Source organism: Corythoichthys intestinalis, chromosome 12, assembly GCF_030265065.1.
Source record: "Corythoichthys intestinalis isolate RoL2023-P3 chromosome 12, ASM3026506v1, whole genome shotgun sequence".
Classification (NCBI taxonomy): Eukaryota; Metazoa; Chordata; class Actinopteri; order Syngnathiformes; family Syngnathidae; genus Corythoichthys; species Corythoichthys intestinalis.
The window spans coordinates 27,252,426-27,272,242 of record NC_080406.1 but is presented as its reverse complement, the minus strand read 5'-3'; the positions used below and the strand labels follow the sequence as shown (position 1 = coordinate 27,272,242).

The following is a 19,817-nucleotide window of genomic DNA, read 5'->3' as shown; positions in this document are numbered from 1 at the left end:
TGTTTGTATTACCATGTTTTTATTTGCTATTTCATTTAGTCATAAATAATACATAAAGCTAATGATGAATTTTAAAAAAAAAAATAAAAAATCCTACAGTCTTCATTGTGAACTGGTGGTGGTATCCCCATTTTTGGACATCTCATTTTGGGTCATGTAGGCTACCCAATTGTTAATATGGTGGATTACATGGCCCAGAATTTAATTTCTACGTAAATGGACGCAAAGTTTTTTGTTTGTTTGTTACAAGAAAAATATTCACTTTATCCTACAAATATACATTTATAATTTGTTTTATCTTTATTTTTTGTAATTTATAACGGTGTAACACAATATTCATCCTTATTAAAAGTGATTTTTATCAAATTTAACGTGAAATGTATCACGTTCTATGATTTTTTTCTATCCTAGTGTGCTACTGTCGCCTCTTTAAAGTTTTGGTGCTACCTTCAATATCTAATTTAACTGCGGAAACGACAATAGTCTCAACTTTCACACTCACTTGCTTTTAACAGCCACTCCGGTGTGTGACGACTACGCTGCAGATGTCTAAACAGAAATAATTTGTTGGTTTTAAAAGTCGCAAAAGCCATTCCCTGTCCATGTTTAATCCATTGTCACATTACATTGTATGTTTCACGGGGTACAAGTGAAGGCAGCATTGTTAGTGTTTTGACGTCACGCAAAGCGGTCCAGCCAGTCAGCTGAGGGAGGAACTCGTTGCCGACAACAGAAAGTCAACCAGGAAGACAAGACAGCCAGGCTGCTAAAATAACCACCCGGCCGTTCTGTCCGTCCAACACGGTGCGTGTTTACGCCACGAGTCCTTTCAGTGAATCGCTTGAACCTTCATCTATAAAATAAGTGTCAACTTCAAAACAAAACGATGGCTTCCCTTTTCAAGAAGAAGACAGTCGATGGTAAGTTTTGTTTTGTGTGAGAAGCCGATAGCTTATTTGTGTTTTTAGCTCGAAGTTAGCTTATACTTGAACTCGTTTGACCTGTTTTAGATGTTTCGTGAGTCATAAGACACATCGTTACTTTTAATATTACGTAATAGTTTTCAGCATACCTCAATTTATGTGAAAATAGTGATTTTATCCTTGTACGTCTACTTCAAAAATGGCTAGGAATGTCATCAATTTGCTTCAATTATCAGATTGGTGTTTCAAACAAGTCGGAAAAGGTTTTTAGTTTCGGTATAAATGATGATTAAACCGGTGTTCCCATGACTAGTTTTTTAAAAATGTTTTCATATATTTTTTTATTTTTTAAATATTTTTTTAATTTTTATTTTTTTATATGATAGCGTTTGAGCGCCCACGACAGTTTTCAAATTAACGTTTGGCTTTAATATTCAAATTATATATTTAAAAAAAAAAAAAATCTATCTATCTATCTATCTATCTATCTATCTATCTATCTATCTATCTATTGTCAATTAGTTGATCATGTTTTTTTTATAAAACAGCACATTTTGTCATATTCTTACATCATAATTTTAGTTGTAGAATCATGAATGAAAAAACATTTTGATTATATATTACATTGTCAAAAATCTGAGTGGTCTCTCAATCTCAAAATTATTTTCCTCAGGCCACATAATCAACCATTACAAGGGCAAAAGCCAACCCCTGTCAAAACTAATTAATAATTCAACCCATATTTAATTGGGATTATAGAGTGCTGTAGGAGAGTGTCAGAAGAAATGGCAAAGAAATCTTAGTCCACTTTACCCCAAATCTTTTTGCTAAGACAAAATACCGCATTTAAATGCAAATTTTCAAGCACCTACCTACTACTCCCAAAATTGTCATCCTACATTTAACAACAGCGGTGGTCCACATCTGGTTCTTACCATCACCTCAGTGTTACCAAGCCAATGTCAGATCTTCTCAGCTTCCTCTTATAGGCAGAATCCACCAAATATCCTTCCTTCCTTCATCTTGTCTCAGTGTGTCGTTTGTAGCCTTGGGCTGAAAAGGGTTTCTGCTTAATAGGTGATTTGTAAATCAGTGTTGGGGGCTTGATCACTTGTATTTGTAGGACAACATCCCTCCCACTCGAAGACGTTGTTGCTTCGTCACTACATACGTCTTCAAGTTTCGCTCTCGCAAGTGGTCCAACACGATGTGACGTTGTTCCTCAGAGTTCATGGGAACTTTCGCTCCACAAAAGGGATTATTTTTTTCGCTCCATGAAATCTCCCTCCCGTTCTGAAGAATTATGCCTGCCCTTTGCGTGCATTGGATTCTACACTTCCTAAAAATTAACCTGTATATATTTAATGTGTTGATTTTGGTGTATACTAAGGAATGGATGGTCTTTGACAGAGCAGCTTGATGACGCTTCTGCGCTGTTGATCTTCCCACATTTTCTGTTTTTCTGCTGAGGGCGTAAGGGCACAAGAGGAGAGCGTCAAATAATAACTTTTTAGTCACTTTACATAGAAAATGGATGGCTGTTAAAATACAGCATTGTTACTTTATTATTGTTAAGGATACAAATTAGGGCTGTCAAACGATTAAAATTTTTAATCGAGTTAATTACAGCTTAAAAATTAATTAATCGTAATTAATCGCAATTCAAACCATCTATAAAATATGCCATATTTTTCTGTAAATTATTGTTGGAATGGAAAGATAAGATAAGATGGATATATACATTCAACATACGGTACATAAGGACTGTATTTCTTTATTATAACAATAAATCAACAAGATGGCATTAACATTACTAACATTCTGTTAAAGTGATCCATGGATAGAAAGACTTGTAGTTCTTAAAAGATGTATATTAGTACAAGTTACAGAAATGTTAAATTAAAACGCCTCTTAATGTTTTCGTTTTAATAAAATTTGTAAAATTTTCAATCAAAAAATAAACTAGTAGCCCTATTCTGTCCTCAATGTGTGTGAGTACACAAATTGACAGATAGCGAACATAAATTCCAAAAAGAAATCAGACGGTGTGGCAAAGTTGCATGGGCTTTACTGAAGTCATCTCTTTTTGACAGGAGCACGTTTCTTGTATTTTTGTAAAACTGAAAATAACAAGGCAATGTGTCAATAACTTGCATAAATCACAAAATAACATAAAATGTACACACACGTGTCCATTAGCCAATTAGCTCACAAGCATCTAACAATGTAACTGCATTACACCATATATGTGAACAAATTCAAATACACATCATCAATAACTATCTAATGCTCATGAATATAAACAAAGGAGGAATATAACTCACAAGCGATGCATGTATTAGACACAAACAGTGTGATGGGGCTATGACAACTGCCACTGAATACTGGATGCGGACGTTAGCTGGTCAGAATAGCACTGTCTATTACTGTGAGTTCGCGTCGACATATAATTACGTCAGAAAAGCGCGCCGAAACCCAAATAATCAGCTGCACTGAATCGCCAGCAGAGGGCGACATTACGCCACATAACATATGCAAGTCACACCCAAGCGCCAGCAGAGGGCGGAAAAACTCCATAAAACACAATTAACAAGTTGGCCTTTCACTGTACTGACATTTAAATCTGTCTGAGCGGGCCTAGTGCGTTAATTGCGTCAAATATTTTAACGTGATTAATTAAAAAAAATAATTGCCGCGCGTTAACGCGATAATTTTGACAGCCCTAATACAAATATTATTTTTCTTCTATTTTGGAACTGGATTTTAAATTGATTTGTGTTCTGATTTTAATTCCATTTATTTTTTAAAAGAACGATAATTTAAGTCAAAAATTATTTTGTAATTTTAGAGTTTGTAGTAGTTACACCATTGGCTGTGTTGTTTTGCTATGCAAATCTCTTGTGGATTTATGGTCATTCATTGATTGTCTCACATGATTCCACTTAGTGTTGGAGGGAGAAAGCTGACTCAGACGTGATGCAAGCTGTCAGTGCAGAACTGCTGTGTTGCTAATGGACATATTACTTACTAATAAAACAACATATTTTACATTCATATATAGCCTACCTGCCCTACTATGGAGTTAGAGAATTAAATTACATGAGCCAGTTTTCATGTGGACTGCTCAGAGCGATGTAAAAAGTCTACTCAACTTTTTTTAAATGCCAGGTTTTTGTGATGTTTAAAGAAAAAAAAAAGAAAAAAAAAAAGAAAAAAAACGCCAACATTAAATAATAAATAAAATAACTAAAAATAATAATAAATATATAATAACTTTTCCTGCAAAACAATGTGACTTATACCCTGTTCAGTACAAACCAAATGAAGAAAAATGAATTATGTGTAAACTTTACAGGGAGAGCAAAAATAAACAGTTGAAGTAATATTGTTGTACAAGTGTACACTTATGTTCAGAATCAACCAGTCACGTACCATTTATGATTCATAACATTTACTACTTAACTTGACTCTATTTATATAGCCTCCTCACAACAGCCACAACCATACTAAAGTGCTTTAGAGAACACAAATAATAGCTTCATAATTCAATCAATACAGCAAACACTACACATGTCCATTCCTACTTTCTCTTTGATTCTTGAAGCAGTAACAGTTGAAAGAGGAGATTGGAGTGTCATTTCAGTGGTGGATAAATATGACAAAACTGTTTGTGACGTCACTCATGAACAGTCCTTCTCTTAAACAAACTGAGGTATGAATATTCCTAGTGCTATTATTTGTTGAAAAACTTTATTATTAATTATAATAATATTTATTTCTCTGTGTCTTTTGAGACAAAAAAAACGCAACAGGGCTATGTAGACCACCATGTCAGGAAAATTTCTTTAAGCAAACAATTCACATGTTGATAGTGATTTGTCAGCTGAAAAGACGAGTTAATGGTTTGGTATTATTTATTGACAATGTCCTTTTTCATCGTGCTTAAATTAACTTCTCAAGAGTTGTTTTTGGCATCCCCCAATCAACCAGTTCATGTCACAATAGCACAACCAAACAAACTGACCTGCCAGCTATTGTATGTAATATTCAGTAAGTCGGAAGAGGGAAAGAAATATTGAAATTTCCATCAACTGCAAAAATGTCCTCTTGATACTGACATTTCTTTTCATCACAATTTATGAATCGCATTTCTTTATGTCAAGTGTTTTGTTCTTTTTTTTTCTGCATTGGCTCTGAATATATTACACTGGGTTACCTAATGATAACATTTGTGAAGTGCTACTGTGTTTGTAAGGGCCAACATTTTGTCAGAGTTGTTTATTTGAAATGTTACGTCTTCCCTAAGACATCATCAAGCAACAGTCGAGGGAGCTACGCGGCACCCAGAGGCAGATTACAAGAGACAGAGCGGCCCTGGAGAGGGAAGAAAAGCAAATGGTGAGACCGCAACAACATATGAAAGAAAAATGGAACTTCAGTACTGTAATTAGACCATTTTGTCTGTATTTATTGCCACATATTGCATCAACATCCAACTATAATTCCCTTGCATTTGAGATTTAAACAGACCGACCAACACGGTTCCACTTGCTACTGTAGGGATTATGTCTGTTGGACTAATGGGCCTCAATTAATAGACGTGATGGATCTGCTGCTGTGGCTTTGCTGCGGGCAAACCATACAACTATTCCTCTTTATATACACACATCCACGATAAGGCTGTTTGCGCACAGCACTCAACATTTCCTCTCGCTGCCACATAAAAGAAACAGGCGTTTCCTTTTGCCTCTTTTGTATTAAGCAAATATCATACAGGACATAATTAACTCACTGGGGGACAAGGTTTTAATTTCACATTTGCGCTAATTAGTCGTGGTTTTGAGCCTTGGTTGCATGTTCTCAATAGAAGAAACTTGGTGTTGGATATGACCTACTTTGCAGTTTAGCCCTAAGTACACACACGTGCACTTTCCCCTGCATATAAATGCACAATTGCAAAACTGATTTTCCCCTGGATGGTGCTCCATGACTAAAATTTGTAATTCTCATTTTCCTTAGGGTGACACAAATGAATAATATCAGTAGGTAAATTCATAATGTGAATTGGTGTGAAGTATTACATGATTTTCTTCATTTGATAAGCTAATACTGTAATTTCCCGAATATAAGGTGCACCCGTGTATAAAGCACACCCCAAATTTACTTGTAAAATCTAGGGAAAATTATTGTACCCGTTTATAACGCGCACCTTAATTTTAGCACCAATAAATAGAAGAATACAAGAAAACAGAGCTCGTGCACAGATACAGAAATGTCATTTTACTGACTGGTGAAACACAGCACAAGCATAGCACATTGGTAGTTCAAAACATTACCATAAACTGACAATATTTACGGTAATAAAATGATTTGACAACTTTTCCAACTTACCAGAATCTAGGAGAAAACAAAACAGATGTGACTTTTCTTTTAAAGGCTGCTGTATAACTTGCTCGTTTCATCATGATGAATAAATGTTTCTTCCATGGATTGATACGGTAAAATGAAAGTGAGAACATAAGTCGGAATTCCGTGAGAGCTCATCGCTGTCAACACGACAGTAACTATAGTAACTATTGTTATTTGGGTTTGAGTTTCCCGAGGGACAGATATAGTTGGCGGACACAGGAAGCCTGTGTGCTTACGTTTGTTATGGTCCGAGTTGCGGAGCTGCAATAAACGTTGACTCAAATGAGTTCAACAAACTAAATTCTGTGCTTTATGAAGAGTGAAAAAAGCAGAATTTAACACAGATGAAATTATTCGGCCGATTAGAGTGAAGTATTACCGAAACAAAATGATGACGTCACGTACCGTAATGGTCGGCAACGGGTCGCCGCATACGTTTCTTCAACACAACGTGGCCGTGTCAATAAAAAAAAAAAAAATCGGTTTACACATATATATATATATATATATATATTTCTGTCTCCATCCATGTACCCGTTTATAATGTGCGCCATGATTTTACAAGTTGATTGTGGGGAAAAAAAGTGTGCGTTATATTCGGGGAAATTACGGTATTCACCACTTCAAGAACCTAAAAGATTTTGGCAAATCATATTTTGCTCATTCTATGCCATTGAGTTAATATATGTTGGAATTGGCCAAAATAATGTTCTATTCTTAACCCTTTATAGAGCACTCATTTAGAGACTATGAAAAAAAAAAATCAACTTTAGAGTGCTTTTGGGGGCCATAACTAAAGTATTTCTGTTTTTAATTCCTTTTTTATTTTATCAATTTTGTTTTTATTATCATTAACACATAATTTCAAAATTTATAAGAAAATTTTATAAACGTAAAGAAAAATGCTATAATGATTAGTCATAAAAATATACAGGTAGTCCCCGGGTTGCAACATACTCGACTTATTCGATTTCGACTTTGATGCCGGAGTCTCGTCCGCCATTTTGTCCCCAGTCTTTTTTTTTTTTTTTTTAAGTCTCACAAACAGTACCTAATTGTACCTCATAGTATCTTATATTTTATTTTACTTAATTAAAATGACTTATTCTGTCCTGACTAAACATGAAGTTGTTCAGCTTGACAGATGGCAAACAAAGCAATTTTTCTTTTTGAAGCTTTTTACATCCTTCACTTTTGAAAATTTGTAAAGCTGTAACACACATACTGTATGTACACGTTTGTTCAAAACAATACGCATTTTAACAAAACACTCAATACAAAACGATATCTGTTCAAACGTCCATCTAGTCTGATCAATACGTAAATTTAGAAGATTAAATTAGCCTAATTTGCTCCACCAAAGTGTGCTAGCTTAAATGCTACAAATGCTAACGTATTTACAATTCTCATAGCAAATCGCTCACACGTAACGCCACAAACTTTAGGTCAAAACTTAATTACAATTGCATACACAGACATACTGTATATTAGCTGAAGCAACTTACAGCCTTATGTGGGCCAAACCAGAGCGCAGCTATCCTTCATCCATGTGGGACGTCTGAGTGCTCCCGTATGGAAGCATTATTGAACAACAGTCCAGCCAGACCTAAGGCTGCCACCAGAGGGCAGTGTAACCTCCATCATTAAAAATACATTACTTTTGGGTTACGTTGCCAGCGTAGTAACGGAACCCGTTCGTAACCCGGGGACTACCTGTGTATATATATATATATATATATATATTAGTGTATCACAAAAGTGAGTACACCCCTCGCATTTCTGCATATATTGAAGTATATCTTTTCATGGGACAACACTGACGAAATGCCTCTTCTGAAGACGGTACACAAGAAAGCCCGCCCGTCTCATCAGACCATAGGACATGGTTCTAGTAGTGCATGTGCTTTGTTGACATGTCTTCAGCAAACTGTTTGCGGGCTTTTTTGTTTACCGTCTTCAGAAGAAGCTGCCTCCTGGGGTGACAGCCATGCACACCAATTTGATGTAGAGTACGGCGTATGGTCTGAGCACTAACAGGCTGACCCCCCACCTCTTCAATCGCTGCAGCAATGCTAACAGCACTCCTGTAACGAGTCACATGATATTTTGGAGGGAAAATGGCAAGCAGTACTCAATTTGGACATTTAGGGATGTACGTAGTTCCCATGCGGTGTACTCACTTTTGTTGCCAGGGTTCTAGATATCAATGGCTATATTTTGAGTTATTTTGAGGGGAAAATAAATTAACTCTATTATATAAGCTGCACACAGACTACTTTTCTTTGTGTCAAATTGTCATTATGTCAGTGTTGTCCCATGAAAAGATATACTTAAATATCTGCAGAAATGCAAGGGGTGTACTCACTTTTGTGATTATATATACTGTGTATATCAGGGGTGGGCAAACCGGTCCTCGAGGGCCGCAGTGGGTCCTGGTCTTTGGTCCAACTGACCCAGCACAGAGAGTTTAAATAGTTTATCCAATGAGGTTTCAGCAGAAATGAGAAGCACCTGCCAGCAATCGACTGATTGCACTTCAGATTGGTGAAAAAGTGTCCTCTTAATGGGTTGCAACAAAAACCCGCACCCGCTGCGGCCCTTTGTGGAATAGTGCCCACTCCTGGTGTATATACATACACACACACACACTCTCACTGTCCTTTTTATTAGGTACACCTTGCTAGTACCTGGTCGCACACCCTTTCGCCTACCAATTTGTCGGGTGCACATCCATGATGTGAATCTCCTGTTCTACCGCATTCCAAAAGTGCTCTATTGGATTAAGATCTGGCGACTGTGGAGGCAATTTGAATTCAGTGAACTTGTCATGTTCAAGAAACCAGTCTGAGATGATTCGAGCTTTATGAGATGGTATGCATGGTATCTTGCTGGAAATTGACATGAGAAGATGGGTACACTGTGGTCAGTAACAATACTTGGGTAGGATTTGTTGTCGCATCAATAGTCAATTGATACTAACGTACCCAAAGTGTGCCAAGAAAATGTCCCCCACACCATTACATCACTACCACCAGCTTGAACACTTGATACAAGGCAGGATGGAGATATTTGTTGACGCGAAATTCTGACCCTATAACATCCAAAGGTTGCAGCAGAAATTGAGACTCACCAGACCAGTCAATGTTTTTCCAATCTTCTTGTGTCTAATTTTGGTGTCCCTGTGCGAATTGTATCTTCAGTTTTCTGTTCTTAGCTGACTAGAGTGGCACCTGGTGTGGTCTTCTGCTGCCGGAGCCAATTCGCCTCAAGGTTTAACATGATGTGCATTCAGAGATCCTCGTCTGCATACCTTGGTGGTAACAAGTGGTTTTATGAGTTGCTGTTGCCTTCTATTGGCTCAAACCAGTCTGGCCATTCTCGTTTGATCTCTGGCATCAAAAAGGTATTTTCGTCCACAGAACTGCCTCTTATTGGATGCTTTTCTCTTTTTCGGAAAATTCTCTGTAAACTATAGAGATGGTTATGCGTGAGAATCCCAGTAGATCACCAGTTTCTGAAATACTCAAACCACCGTCTAACACTAACAACCATACCACATTCAAAGTCACTAAAATCACATTTCTTCCCCAACCTGTTGCTCGGTTTGAACAGCAGCAAATCATCTTAATCATGTCGCCAGGCCTAAATACGTTGAGTTGCTGTAGTGTGATTGGCTGATTAGAAATTAGCGTTAATGAGCAGTTGGACATACATGCCTATACAAGTTATAAGCCATTTGGTGTGTTATAATAGGTAATGAATATTAGAACTGAAACGAATACTCGAGTAACTCGAGTTTAAAAACTGATCAGAGTAATTTTATTCACCTCGAGGAATCGTTTAATTTTGCCAGCTCTAAGCATCACGTTTTGTCTGGACTACTTTTAATGCGGGACAACGCGCTGACGTCACGTGCGTAGAGGAAGAAGCAATAAAAAAATACCTTACTGCAGCCGACAGCCGTTACAAACTGCACCGACGTTGCTAAAAACTACGCCCGCTACGTATGTTGCTACGGTGGTAGCAGCCTAGCAGGTAGCGTCTGATGCGTGTCATAGATATCACATGTACGTAGAACTAGACACAAAATGACAAACTCGGCGGCGTTAATGAAACAGCCGCCATCTTAAAGCAGTTCATTTCTGAGCGCTCATAAATAAGATTAACGTTACTGTCACTCGCTCACTAACGGTATCCCTGCGGAGGGCTAGGTTTCTATTCATTATGACCACTGTCGATGCGTGGCTAACTCTTACATACAGGCTTTATTTAATCTGTGAAAACAGCGCTGTAGAGTGATTAGGGTGTAAAATAAAAACATAATAATGCTAACTGTCAATTTTAGCTCAGTAGTCATTGCTGGATAAAACACCAAGTAGCACTGGTGCCTAATGTGCTCCAATACAGCACAGTATTTATTTTGAACACTGCAAAAACTCAAATCCTAGAAAGACTTACAGTTTAGACTAACTTAAAATTTAACTTGAATTTATAGCTTGACACAAGTGGAAATTCAATTGAAACACGCAGGAAAAACACCTAACTTTTAAGTCATGTGTGTTATCAAGCGTCATGACATTTTTATGTTGCCAACTTGCCATGTTATAGCTTCTTTGAGTGACCGCTGCAGCAACACATTGTCCATCTGTTGTTCAGCCATCTGTCTGCCTTTAAGGCTCACAGTTGTTGGATACACATCTTGACACCCTCCATTTCACATTTCTACCGCAGGCCATGTTGGGTCTTTTGTTCACTACTGTACTCGTACTCTTGTATGTACAGCGGACATGGTGATAGTCAGCGAATGCCTTTGTTTCTGATGCACACCTCTCCCTCTCTCTCTTTCCAAATTTGTATTTAGTCTTTGTAGACTTTCACAGCAGGTCTGACACTAATGTATCACATGCTCGGTCTGATGTCTATGCGAACCTAGATTCAAATATGAATAATTAATTATCTCCAATCCAGGACGTTTAGAAGGGGCACGCTCAAAAAAAAAAAAAAAAAAAAAAAAAAAAAAGCATGGCTGCTCAAAGGCCTGGCCAGATTCCAATAATCTGAAGCTCCACTATACTCTTGGAAAGTGTATCCACACACACTTGCACACATAGCCATGATGCCTCTGGGCATTTCTGTATATTCTAATGTTTACCAAAGCTAAAAGCGTGCATTTGTATGGCACTGAATTTGGCCTTATCTGTATCGGCTATGGCTCTTATGTCTATATTTGTACACGCAGTAATTCCCTTGAGAGCTTTGAGTATATGTTTGTTGGTTTATCAATACTTAGTGTTCTTTGTTGAATATATGTCCTTCTAAAAAATTAGCATATTGTGATAAAGTTAGTTATTTTCTGTAATGTACTGATAAACATTAGACTTTCATATATTTTAGATTCATTACACACAACTGAAGTAGTTCAAGCCTTTTATTGATTTAATATTGATGATTTTGGCAAAAAAGTCAAGAAAAAACAAAAATCCCTATCTTAAAAATTAGCATATCATGAAAAGATACTCTAAAGAAGCTACTAACCTAATCATCTGAATCAACGAATTAACTACAAAACCCCTGCGAAAGATTCCAGAGGCTTTTAAAAACTCCCAGCCTGGTTCATTACTCAAAACCGCAATCATGGGCAAGACTGCCGACCTGACTGCTGTCCAGAAGGCCATCATTGACCCGCTTAAGCAACAGGCTAAGACACAGAAAGAAATTTCTGAGCGAATAGGCTGTTCCCAGAGTGCTGTATCAAGGCACCTCAGTGGGAAGTCTGTGGGAAGGAAAAAACTGTGGCAGGAAACGCTGCACAACAAGAAGAGGTGACCGCACCGTGAGAAGGATTGTGGAGAAGGGCTGATTCCAGACCCTTGGGGGACCTGCAGAAACAGTGGACTGAGTCTGGAATAGAAACATCCAGAGCCACCGGCCACAGGCGTGTGCTGGAAGTGGGCTACAGGTGCCGCATTCCCCAGGTCAAGCAGCTTTTGAACCTGAAACCGTGGCAGAAGCGCCTGACCTGGGCTACAGAGAAGCAGCACTGGACTGTTGCTCAGTGTTCCAAAGTACTTTTTTCCAGATGAAAGCAAATTTTGCATGTCATTCGGAAATTAAGGTGCCAGAGTTTAGAAGAAGGCTGGGGAGAAGAAAATGCCAAAATGCCTTAAGTCCAGTGTCAAGTACCCACAGTCAGTGATGGTCTGGGGTGCCATGTCAGCTGCTGGTGTTGGTCTACTGTGTTTTATCAAGGGCAGGGTCAATGCAGCTAGCTATCAGGAGATTTTGGAGCACTTGATGCTTCCATCTGCTGAAAAGCTTTATGGAGATGAAATTTTCATTTTTCAGCACTTTACATTTGCATTTTACAGCATTTTTTTGTTGGTTCATCAATACTTAGTGTTCTTTGTTGAATATACATTAGAATTGTAACAGACTTCACACACGCTGACATGGCGTGGCTCAGTGGAAGAGTAGTCGTGTGTAGGTGTGATTCTCCGCCATGATGAACTTGTCTAAGTATCTTTTAGCAAGATACTGAACCGCACATTGCTCCTGGTGCTGCGTCACCAATAGGTGGATGGGGGATAGGGTGTGAAGCGCTTTGAGGGCCTCGAAGGTGGAAAGGCGCTATACAAGTATAACTCCATTTACCCTGCAAGTAAAGCGATTTCTTGAACTAAGAACGAATGATAATAACAGATGATGATGGTGGGCAGCATGCCAAGCATCCAGGAAAGTCCTATAATGTTATTTCTCCTTACCAGGAAGCAGAGATCAAGAAAATGGCAAAGAGTGGGAACCGGGAGGCATGTAAGATCCTTGCCAAGCAGTTGGTCCAGCTTAGGAAGCAGAAGAACCGCACGTACGCCGTCAGCTCCAAAGTCACCTCTATGTCCACTCAGACCAAGGTCATGAACTCTCAAATGAAGATGGCCGGTGCCATGTCTTCCACAGCTAAGGTATTGTCCTTAACTTTATGACAACTTTAATGAAATTATGAATGCTGAAACAAGCTAATGCTGCACTTTTGTTCAGCATGAAATTTGCGCTTCTGTCTTTGAACAGTTGAAAAAAATAAGACGACCAGTAGATCTAGTACTGCCAATCAAAATATCTTTTATCCCTGTAATGATGAAGTTGAAAGGGAAAAAAAGTTAGGCAGTACTATTACATAGTTGGTGAACTAGTTTCTATGACTGTGACAATATCGATATTTTAGTGTGCAATTGAAGTATGAGTGTGAATTCTGTCCCAGTGTGAAGAGGAATCTCAGCTTTCCTAATGAAGCGTTACAGGAACAAAAATCCCAGAAATCACACACTTATTTCAGAATTAAACCTCAACACTTTCAGCTATAAGCCCTCAGTTAATGAGGTGTAATCATTTGTCAGTTTCTGCATTACAATGTTGACTGTCTGCCCAGACTTAATAATGTGGTGAATCAAAGCAAGTTTCTGCATTACAATGTTGACTGTCTGCCCAGAGAGAGTTAATAATGTGGTGAATCAAAGCATTAAGCCAAAGTAGATTCTCCAATTTTGTCTGGAGCTTCCACTTTTCGTTTAAGCATTTGATACTATTACTTTGTGCTACGGGGTAATGGTAACATTTTTTAATTAATTTCAACAAACTAATGTGACTGAATGTAATTAAGACTCGGGAGAACTGTTGGTATGTGCAATTTAGTAATGGTTTGTATTGGAGCAGACATGTTTGTATCCTTTCTACAAAGATTCATTTTGCTGTCTCCGTTATTTTGTACTCTTTTCAATATTTGCATCACAGCAACACAGCTGAAATTGTACTCCCAATAAATTCCTCAGACAATGCAAGCGGTGAACAAAAAGATGGATCCTCAAAAGACCATGAAGACCATGCAAGAGTTCCAGAAAGAAAACATGAAAATGGGCATGACTGAGGATATGAGTATGTACACATACACACACTCTCTTATGCAAAGGGAGTCTGAAAACAGAATTTTTTTTATTTGTTACGATTACCAGAGTACACTAAAGGCCTGAGCTGAGATTTAAACCTCGGGTGTGTGTTTTTTTTTTGTTTGTTTGTTTGTTTTTTTATAAAGTGTTTTCAATCCCTAAATAACCACTACTTATAGAGGTGTGCGAAATTTCCGATTCTTAGATTATTCGCGATTCGGCCGTGGAAGATTCGAGAACGATTCACAAACATCCAAATTCCGATTATTGAAATATGTCAAGTAAAGCGGAAGTAAAACACACTCAGCGCGCCGCGCAGTCTTCAGGACGCAATGAGGAACGGAGTGAGAGTAGCTAAACATCATGCTTGTCATTACCCGGCCCCTTGGGTAATGCCAATGCTCAACTCACGGCTTTAGCTCAACTCATGCCGCGAGATAAAAAAACAACACCAACAACATACCTGGCTGCTGCTGACAGCTGCTACAAAGTACGTCCACATAATGTCACGGTAGATATCATATTTATATAGGACTAGATGTAAAATAGACTCGGTGGCGTTAGCAGCACATGTACAGAAAGCTAGATGCGGGCGTTAGTAAACGGCCGCCATCTTAAAGCAGTAGACTTACCTGCAAGGCGAACCTAATTAACTTTTTATCTAAAATACTCCTAAATCGGTAAAATATTGACTTGAATCTATCTTTAAAATAGTTTTAAAACTTTCACGTCGAAAGTAGACAAAAGGGAAATTATGGAACAACGGGAGCAATTTTAACAACTTTAACGGTTGATTCACAACATTAAATTAATTGAATGTAGTTTAAAGCTGCTGATACAGAATGGGGATTTGAGTATATTATTTATTGTTTTTAACTGTTAACTTGATACTGAAATAGTCGTTTATTTAACCCTGTGAGGCTTTTTTTTTTTTTTTTTTTAAAGTTTTTGTAACTAATGTCCAAAACATCAAAAACAGCTAATAGCGGTTCGATTTATAATCGAATCATAGCCTCTGAATCGTAATCGAATCGTTAGGTGCCCAAAGATTCCCACCTCTAACTACTTATGCGAAAAATATTGTTGTAGGGTTGTAAAAAAGTTTCGGTAGTGAAATGTGTCTGGGTACGATATTTGAGTTAAAAAGTATCGACACTCTGAGTGTTCTAATTAGTGAAATCTGTTTTATTCATTTTCTATTTGTATTTGCACTACCAACGCTCTCCAGAAATTTGTTGTCATAGGGGAAGTTTGATTTTACATTTTTGCATTTTCCGTGTTAATAAAAACTTTTCAATTATTATTTAAGAAGTACCATAATTTCTGGACTATAAAGTGCACCTGATCATAAGCTACACCGGCCAAATTCACAAAATTTTAGAAATAAATCCACATATATGCCTTACCTGAGTATAAGCCACAGGTGTGCAAATCTTAACATTGGATTGTGTACATAAATGTTACACAGAAATGTTTGGTTGATTAAAAATATATATATATTAACCAGATAAACATTCATAAACATCACCAACTCATGTTGTCTGAATGCTTAAGAACAAACTAACTTTAAAAAACAGGTCACTACATTTGCAAAAATATACAATCCATTTTACCTTGCCATCTAATCTTGAAGTGGATAAAATCCTCTTGAAAACGGTTGACAGCTAGCGCTAATACAGCAGCTTTGTTGTAGCATACTGTGGCAATAAAGTCCTCCAAGTGCCAGTTGAAAACGGCTAATCAACGCTAGCATCGCTTTCTCTTGTCGTAGCAAATAGCGGATTAGTGGATGCCCATCCATTTAAAATTCTTTTGTAGCAGCATATATTATTAGATGGTAGCGGTGGGAATCCTGGGGCACCTAATGAGTCGATTACTAATTATTAGATTATAAATCGATTATTGATGTACCCCCAAACTGCTTTTAATGTTTCGTACATTAGTTCCAAAATTGTTCAAAAATCCTCTCGGCTAAAACAAACTACTATTTCAGTATCAAGTTAACAGTTCAAAATAGTAAATAAAATACTCAAGTCCCCATTCTGTATCAGCAGCTTTAAACTATATCAATTTATTCAATGTCGTGAATCAACTGTTAAAAGTTAAAATTGCTCCCGTTATTCCATATTGTCCCTTCTGTCTACTTTCGTCATGTGAAAGTTTTAAACTGTTTCATCATTTAAAGATGGATTCAAGTCAAGATTTTGCCGACTTAGGAGTATTTTAGATAAAAAGTTAATTAGGGTCCCTACAACAGAGCCTTCCAGAGAAGTCTACTGCTTTAAGATGGCGACTGTTTACTAACGCCGGCAAGTCTGTCATTTCGCATCTAGTTCTCTATACATGTTGTAACGCCGCCGTCGTCTGTCATTTCGCATCTAGTTCTATATATATGTGATTGTCATTTCGCATCTAGTTCTACATATATATGTGTTATCTACCGTGGATTTATGTGGCCGTATGTTTGTAGCAACTAGCAATTGGGCGTTGTCTGTAGCGGCTGTCGGCCGCAGTCAGGTATTATTGTTTTTTTTATCTAGCGGCATGAGTTGAACATATATACTCTCAGTCCGTTCCTTATTGCGTCCTGAAGACCGCGCTGACTGTGTTTAGTTCCGCTTTACCTGGTATAGTTAAATAATCGGAATTTGGATGTTTGTGAATCGCCATATTCATCTATAAAAAATTTTGAGTAAGTCTGACGAGCTTCTGGCAAGCTTTATCTTTATCTGGCAAGCTAATGTAGCGGCTGAGAGCTATGTAATGGCAAAATTTGTAAAGTCAGTCTTTTAAACTATGTTTAATTATTTAATTATTATTATTATTATTATTTTTAACAAAAAAATCTGAAGCTCACCCCCCCCCCCCCCCCCCCCAAAAAAAAAAAAAAAAAAAGACTAAAAAAAATCCATAAATAAGGCGCTTCCTTATAAAAGCTGTAGGGTAGAAACGGCGATAAAAAAAGTAGCAGCTTATAGTCCGAAAAATATGGTATTCAAAATGGTATCAAGCATTTTTTGGAGTGTCAATATCAGTTGAAAATGTTAATATCATGACAACTGTAGTCAGTTCAACTTATTAATTGTTCTTCCCATACTTGTGTTCAGTAAACGACACAATGGATGACTTTTTGGATGAGTCTGGTGATGAAGAGGAATCTCAGGACATTGTCAACCAAGTCCTGGATGAAATTGGTATCGAGATATCAGGAAAGGTAAGGAAATCCAAAGGAGTATTTGCCTAGTTAAGTTCCACAAAGTGCAGCATCTATGTGCAACGAGTTTTAAGTATCAGGGCGCCCATCTGCCATGGGTAAGGCTCCCCCTTGTGGCGTGTAAAAGTTATTGCATTTCCCCTACAGACATTGTCCAATAAACAGGAGCACAGCTGTCACGCAAGAATAGAAATCTCCTAAGCTAATTCTGAATTGGCAATTAGATCAGAAATTGAGATCTAGAAGTTATCATATATTGTACCCGCCGGACAAGAAAAGCTGCCAGTATGCACGTTGTAATTTTTTTCTGCTTCTGTCTGTGTACGCAGATGGTACGAGCTCCAGCTGCAGGAAAGAGCGTCCCTGGTGCCGCCGCATCTAAAAAAGCGACAATGTCTGACGAGGAAATTGAGAGACAGCTCCGTGCCCTCGGCGTGGACTAACATCCGGGGATGAATACTCATTCCTTACAAACGGCGACAGACGCTAGCTTTATCATAGGTTCAATGGTTACACGCACATACTCGCATAAACACACACTGAGAATCATTGACAGACACATTGCTGTCTTCTGCCACAGTTCTACTAAAATATTTATTATGACATTAGTGAGGCGACAGCCAAGAGGTGGAACAACAATATTCACGCTCGACTCTAAAAAGCTGGAACCTCCACTTCTGTTTACGGCACAGCTCGTTCTTTTCTAAAGGGCTACATGCATATGCAAGTCATCCTTTACCTTTGCTGAAATTTGACGCTAGACGGATAATTCAATACATTCTTGTTTGCTTCTCATTAGAGTTCTTTTTCTGTAGGATAGAATATACAAAATGATCGCGAAAAGCCTCACAAGAAAGCAATTGGAGATGATAAAACTCCACATTTTCAGAGGCACCTGATTTCTACTGCTGACTTCTGGTACTAACTAAGGAATCACTGTGCTATAGCCACAGAGTATTCCATACTGAGTCATCACTTGAGGGGTTCTAGGGTTTTCTTGGTCTTTATATTATTGAATAAACCTTGGGAGTTCTTCAGTGATTGCAGGATGGCATCTATCCTGCCGTCCTTTTTTCTCTTTCAGCTGCTGTGCAGTTATGGATCTTTTTTTTTTTCTCTCTCTCTTTTCACAACACTGCAAAAGACTGTCACCGTTATGCAAGAGATGTTCCTACTCACAAGATGAAGCTGATTGTTCTGGCATCAGCCACCATGAGTGACACGGACATTGTCATTCGTCTTTCGACTTGTGTCTCGACCGTTAATCTTACTTACTCTCCCTTATTTCCCCGAATTGTCAATTTTTGTTTTTGCATGTGTCACACATGCACAACGAATGACTTTAATCATTTGCAAACATGTTTTGAGAAAGCTCATCGAGGTTAAACAATTGAATTGGTCTGGAAGTTTTGTTTTAATTTGTATGTTCACTTGTTTCCTTAATGAATGAACATGTAAATGGGATTTTATAAGTAATAAAATTTCTTCAGGGAAAACTTTAATGTTTGTTTATTTCTCATTTAAACAATAGTTGGTTTAGTAGGATGTAAATTTTATTTCTAGCACCTACAGTTTATCACAAGTGAGTACACCCCTCGAATTTCTGCAGATATTCAAGTATATCTTTTCATTGGACAACACTGACAAAATGACACTTAGACACAATGAAAAGTAGTCTGTGTAGCTTATACATTGGGGCAAATAAGTATTTAGTCAACCACTAATTGTGCAAGTTCTCCCACCTGAATATATTAGAGAGGCCTTTAATTGTCAACATGGGTAAACCTCAACCATGAGAGACAATGTGGGGGGGGGGGGGGGGGGGGACCAGAAAATGACATTGTTTGATTTTTATGGTGGAAAATAAGTATTTGGTGAATACCAAATGTTCATCTCAATACTTTGTTATGTACCCTTTGTTGGCAATAACGGTGGCCAAACGTTTTCTGTAACTTCACAAGCTTTTCACACACTGTTGCTGGTATTTTGGCCCATTCCTCCATGCAGATCTCGTCCAGAACAGTGATGTTTTGGGGCTGTCGTTGGGCAACAGACTTTCAACTCCCTCCACAGATTTTCTATGGGGTTGAGATCTGGAGACTGGCTAGGCCACTCCAGGACCTTGAAATGCTTCTTACGAAGCCACTCCTTTGTTGCCCTGGCTGTGTGTTTGGGATCATAATCATACTGAAGGACCCAGCCACGTCTCACCTTCAATGCCCTTGCTGATGGAAGGAGATTTTCACTCAAAATCTCTCGATGCATGGCCCCATTCATTCTTTTCTTTACACAGATCAGTCGTCCTGGTCCCTTTGCAGAAAAACAACCCCAAAG

The 19,817-nt window shown here is 38.0% G+C and overlaps 1 protein-coding gene across 1 annotated transcript; it reads left to right on the top strand.

Moving 5' to 3' along the window:
- Positions 1-694: 694 nt before the first annotated feature.
- chmp2ba (charged multivesicular body protein 2Ba) lies at positions 695-19,004 on the top strand. The gene is made up of 6 exons (XM_057853382.1): positions 695-920; positions 5,230-5,321; positions 13,097-13,291; positions 14,156-14,258; positions 17,377-17,483; positions 17,813-19,004. Exons 1-6 carry the CDS (start codon positions 887-889, stop codon positions 17,924-17,926), a joined length of 645 nt encoding a protein of 214 aa, XP_057709365.1. The 5' UTR covers positions 695-886; the 3' UTR covers positions 17,927-19,004.
- Positions 19,005-19,817: the final 813 nt, after the last annotated feature.